The 5,821-nt window shown below is 43.5% G+C and overlaps 1 protein-coding gene across 2 annotated transcripts in view; it reads left to right on the top strand.

Moving 5' to 3' along the window:
- The window catches only part of LOC122565382 (TLE family member 5-like), a 125,909-nt gene that overhangs the window by 109,133 nt on the left and 10,955 nt on the right, over window positions 1-5,821 (top strand). For both annotated transcript variants that reach the window (XM_043721309.1, XM_043721308.1), the window contains exons 5-6: window positions 1,392-1,454; window positions 1,634-1,708. In XM_043721309.1, coding sequence (XP_043577244.1) covers window positions 1,392-1,454; window positions 1,634-1,708 — 138 coding nt within the window. The remainder of the gene's footprint in view (window positions 1-1,391; window positions 1,455-1,633; window positions 1,709-5,821) is intronic.

Raw genomic sequence — 5,821 nt, 5'->3', positions numbered from 1 at the left:
TCTCCTCCTCCTCTTCCCCCCTCCCACCCATACCCCTCTCTGGGTACATATCCTCTCCCATACCCTGCAAATCCCTTACCTTAACCTCTTTTGAGAGGAAGGGAGCTGGAATCTCTTCCAAGCATTCCCAAACCCAACATAAAAGCAGAAAATGTTAAATACACTTGTCAGCTTTGCGACATCTAATGTTGCAGGTCTGTGACCTTTTCATCAGAACTGAAGCATTACTTCTGTTTCTTCCTCCACAGCAGCATCCAGTGTTCAGATTTATCTCTAGTTTCCGGCATCTGCAATATTTTTATTTTGGTAACGGGTGTAATATAACAACAGGTAGTCTGGACCCATCTACAGTGGGCAAATGTTGGGAGTAAGATTTGTCACAAACTAATGTAAAAGCCTGAACACATTTGACCCTAAAAGAAGTCCCCTTAATTAGTTTTATCGAATGCATTTATGCATCTGGAAGAAATCCCCCTCTTCTGTACTGATTGAGTTAGTTAATTGAAACTCAGCTGGAAAAAGTCGTGTGGGCGAGTGGCGATTTGTTTCTAAGGGGTGGGATATGTTAGGACACAGTCATAACAACACTGAAGTAGGTAATTTGGTCCAATATCACCATGCCGGCTCTAAAAAATGGAATCTGTCCCATACCCTACTACATCCCTGTAGCTGTGCGTATTTATTTCTTTGTTTTTAAGTGTCCGTCCAATTTTCTTTTGCAACCAGACTTTTCTGAAACGAGTTCAAGGTAGTTGGTGTTTGCAGCATACAAATGTTCTTCCTCGCTCCCATCAACCCACATCTTTTGTTCAAAGTCTTAAATCTGTGTCCCCTACTCCCTGTACAATCAACTAATGGGAACAGCTTCTCTTTGTTTAACTTAGGTGATCCTGTCATAATCATGCACACCTCTATTTTTAAACTAAAATGACTTGAGATTCGACAGTTCAGGGCATGTCGATTTTTTTTTTAATGCTTTGCAGTTGTGCCAGTACAATACACTCTGCAGTGCTGAGTTTTAATCAACCACGTGTAGGCTATAAGGTCATCTCACTCCTGGAGTAATGTCCTGCTTGCTCTCTTGCGTGCGCTCACACTCGCGCACACTCTCTTTTCCCCATACTGCCACCACACACCCCCCTTTTTTCTGTGTTACTTTCATTACAAAATGTCATTTCAACTTATAACTTCATGTTTTAATGGAAGCTTCTTTCTGTTAAAGTTGTCACTGGATTTGCTGCAGTGCAGTCTCTCATCTTGGCCTTGAGTGGGCATTTTATTTGGGTTATGCAAAGCCTGTTGAGATTTGCAACGCACTACAACAATAACAACTGGTACGCAGTTGCGAATGCGTTTGAAATGAACTAAGTATTTCCTTTTCTTCCACATAGGCTGAAATTGTCAAACGATTGAATGGAATTTGTGCTCAAGTCATCCCCTTCTTATCTCAGGAGGTAACTGCATTTTAGTTTATTTTGACTGACTGTTAAAACTGTCGTGCCAATGCAAGAGTCATTCGGTGGTGGTGTAGCTCAACTTCTGATCTGAGTTGTAAATGATTCTTAGTGCTCACCAGCTCTCCATTTGAAAGGCCGTGGTTTAACTATATTTCTGTCTCTTGTCTTTATTTCAGCATCAGCAACAGGTGGTGCAGGCCATAGAACGTGCAAAGCAGGTGACTGCCCCGGAGCTTAATACTGTCATCAGGGTATGTCAACTTTATTCATCCGTACACGTGTGCACACTGTCACTAAGCCCAGCAATAAGGCTTGTACCAGAGTGCTGGCTAACTTTGATTTATACTTCAAAGGCTGTTTGATGCCCAAACGGTGGTTTGAGAAGCAGTGCCATAAAGATATGAGCGGCTCAGTGTGACCTAAGCAGTAAGATTTCTCACAAACTAATGTAAGAGCCTGAACACATTTGACCCTAAAAGAAGTCCCCTTAATTAGTTTTATCGAATGCATTTATGCATCTGGAAGAAATCCCCCCCTATTAATGCAAACCAGCAATAAATTTACATAATATTCCCTATCCCTTTCTGAAGGAACCAATCCATGATAGAGCAGCTAAGTATTCCAATGTGTCAGTACTGCAGTCTGTTCTGATATAACCTGATAGTTCTGTTCCCGTGCGATCCTGCGTTATAAGAAAGTTGTGTAATAGCAGCACCATTTAAACCGATGGGACTGGAGTAGTGTTATAGCCAATACAGGTAAGGAAAGTTTGCATTCTACAAATAATGGTCCAAGTTCTTCAATCGCATTATAGCCAATTCACCTTGAAGAAACTCTCATTAAAGCAGAACTGACTGTATCTGCCTCTAGTGTCTAGCCCAAGTGATATTGCTCAAATATTCAACCATATAGCGCAACACAACTAAGTCTCAGCTGGCTGCTAGGTCTTACTTATTATTCCATGAGGAGCTAAGCTTGATAACCAGGTGAGAGAGCACTGGCTATTTCTCTTCCTCTTCCTGCTCTCCTTTATTCCCATCCAGAGAGTTTTAATCAATATTGGAATCAAGGTTATGGGGCTAAGGCAGGAAATTGAAGTTGAGGATATCTGATCTGTCACAATCTCATTGAATGGTGGAGCATACTCACTGGGCAGAATAGTCTCCTTCTGCTCCTATGGCTTATGTTGTAACCATTTGGAACTTTTCAATGAGGTAAACTAACACAGTCCAGACAGGGGGATTGTACTTGGGGCCTTCAGAGAATGCGTGTTAGTCGTGCAGCTTTTAAATGCTTTACATCTTTAAAATGTCTCCCTAATACTCTTAAGATAATCTGACTTTGTCAAGTGATTGATGAAAAGTGAAAGCAGCCTGTATCTCTGGGAAAATTACTGTAAAATGTCTCTTAACATTTACTGGCAGAACAAGATACCTTGTTTATGACCTTGCCTCGTTACTTCAATCTCCTTACTTGAAGTCCTCCAAAAATAGCACTGCAGAGTAAGTCTCCTTATGATAAATCAGCTGTCTGTTACCAGACTGCCCTACAATAAATAGTCCTTTGAAACACAAGGTATGGTCACTGTAAGGGAATAGCTTCTAAATTGGCACTAGGCTGTGGCTGGACCATCTTTCTTTCAGCCATCACCCTCCATGAAGCTGTTGCTCATGTGCCTGACGCCCAGTTCACAGGCTGCTTGACCATGGGATATTACCCATGGGATAAACCTTCCCCTGCCACTGCAGGAATTGCAAAACCTGTGCCCACACCACCTCCCTCACCTCCATCCAAGGCCCTAAAGGAGCCTTCCACATCCATCAAAGTTTTACCTGCACATCCACCAATATCATTTATTGTATCCGTTGCTCCTGATGCGGTCTCCTCTACATTGCTAGGAGGCGTCCAGTCTCCCCAGAGCGCTTTAGGGAACATCTCCGGGACACCCGCACCAATCAACCAAACCGCCCCGTGGCCCAACATTTCAACTCCCCCTCCCACTCTGCCGAGGACATGCAGGTCCTGGGCCTCCTTCACCACCGCTCCCTCACCACCCGACGCCTGGAGGAAGAACGCCTCATCTTCCACCTCGGAACACTTCACCCCTCTCCTCTCACTTATCTCTCCACCCTTCAGGCTCTCTGCCTTTATTCCTGATGAAGGGCTTTTGCCCGAAACATCGATTTTACTCCTCAGATGCTGCCTGAACTGCTGTGCTCTTCCAGCACCACTAATCCAGAATCTGGTTTCCAGCATCTGCAGTCATTGTTTTTACCATAGGATATCACTAGTCTGTTCCCTTCTCTTGCAAGGGAGAGCAAAGATATATTGGGAGGAGACATGTCCACTATTTCCAAATTCAGTGTAAGTTGACTACTTTCACTTTTAAGACCTGTGTATTTTACAACATTAACGATACTATAATTTTACGCTTCCATATTGCTGTGGGAAAACTCTTTGCTTGGTTGGAGTGGGTCACCTTGGCATTGTAATAGTGCAATAGGAGGCCATTTGGTCCACTTTGTATGAGCTGACTTTGTGAATGAGGGATTCACTTAGTTCCATTTTCCCCGAAGTCTTGCCCATTGAAAAGGGAACAAAGAAGTTTAATTCCTTTTGGAAACTTGCCTCCACCACATTGTCAAGCAGACCTTCTTCAGTGTGAAGAACATTTTGCTTCGATTGCTTTTGCTGCTTTTACCAATTACTTCAAAAAGGTACGTGCTTATTCTCAATTCTTTCACTAATGGAACAGTTTCTGTATTTAATCTGCTCAGACTCCCCATGCTTTTGAATATCAGCATTTAAAGCTCCTCTCGGCTGACTTTTCTCCAAGGAAGCCAGTCCCAGTTTCTTTAATCTAACTTCATCCTTGTTCCTGGAACTGCTCTTGTTAATCCCTTCTATACTCCCTCTAATGCCTTCACATTCTTTCTAAAGTGTGGTTCCTTGAACTCAGCACATGCGACTGCAATTGCATTGTCACTGTGGTGTACCTCACATTTCTGAGTTCTTTTGTTTTTTTTTTTAAATCATTCTGTTCAGGACCTGAAGGGCAACTTTTTATCACAGAAGGTGGTGCATGTCAGAATGTGCTGTCAGAGGAGGTTGTGGAGGCTGGTGCAAATACAACATTTAGAAGGCATCTGGGTGGGTGTATGATTCAGGAGGGTTTAGAGGGATATGGGCCCAATGCTGGTAAATAGGGCTAGATTAATTTGGGCTATCTGATTAGCGTGGGCGAGTTGCACCAAAGGGTTTGTAGTTTCTGGACTGCACAGCTGACTCTGTTATGACGCACCTCTGGAACAGGTGAGACTTTAACGCAGGCATTCTAGGCCAGAGATAGGGGCACTACCACTGCACCACAGGACCTCTTTATTATATTCCAAGTCTCAGTACATTTCAAAGGTATTTAAAAGGCTGTAAATTGCAGGAAGGTGGATCAGACTTGGGACTGGACGGCCTCAATTAATTCTCACATTGATTGAATCAAACAGTACAGAAGAGACCCTTGAGCCAATTGAGTCTGCACCAACTAAGCTCTATTCACTTTATAACACTCGCCCATAACCTCAAGTATTCTGATACTTTGTGTTTGTCCACGTACTGTTTAAAGGTTGAAATTTTCCACCTCAGCTACTCTCCCAGGCAGTACATTCCACATTCCCACCACCCTCTGGGTGAAAAACATTTTCTTCAAAACCCCTCTAACCTTCCTGCCTTTCACTTTTTAAAATGTGTCCCCTTGTTATTGATAACAGCTGCTTTCTTTCAACCCATCCATGCTCCTCACTATCTCCTGCACCTTTGAGGTCCTCACTCAGCCTTATCTGCTGTCAAGAAAACAACCTGAACTTATCCAGCTTCTCTCCATAGCGAGGGTGCTGCACCCCCTCTAGTGCAAACATATCCTTCCTATGGTGTGGTGACCAGAAATGTACAGAATACTCCAGCTGGGGCCTAACCAAAGTTCTACACAGCTCTAACATAACCTCCCTGTGCTTTTAGTCTGTACCACATTTGGGAAAGGCAAGTACCACGTCTCCTTCCAACTAGCCTGATCTTCCACCTTCAAGTATGCCAAGATCCCCCTGTTTCTCTGAGCTTGCTAGTGTCCTACTGTTCACTGAGTACTCCTATCTTGTTAATTCTGCCAAAGTACATCTCCTCACACTTTTCAGGGTAACTTCCATCTGCTCATTCTGTCTATATCCTCCTGTAACTTAAGACAACCTTCCTCACTAGGTAAAAACCATGACTGCAGATGCTGGAAACCAGATTCTGGACTAGTGGTGCTGGAAGAGCACAGTTCAGGCAGCATCCAAGGAGCAGCGAAATTGACGTTTCGGGCAAAAGCCCTT

The sequence above is a fragment of the Chiloscyllium plagiosum genome, chromosome 31 (assembly GCF_004010195.1).
Source record: "Chiloscyllium plagiosum isolate BGI_BamShark_2017 chromosome 31, ASM401019v2, whole genome shotgun sequence".
Taxonomy (NCBI): Eukaryota; Metazoa; Chordata; class Chondrichthyes; order Orectolobiformes; family Hemiscylliidae; genus Chiloscyllium; species Chiloscyllium plagiosum.
Note: the sequence above shows the minus strand (reverse complement) of the source record. Positions and strands in the feature narration are given on the sequence as shown.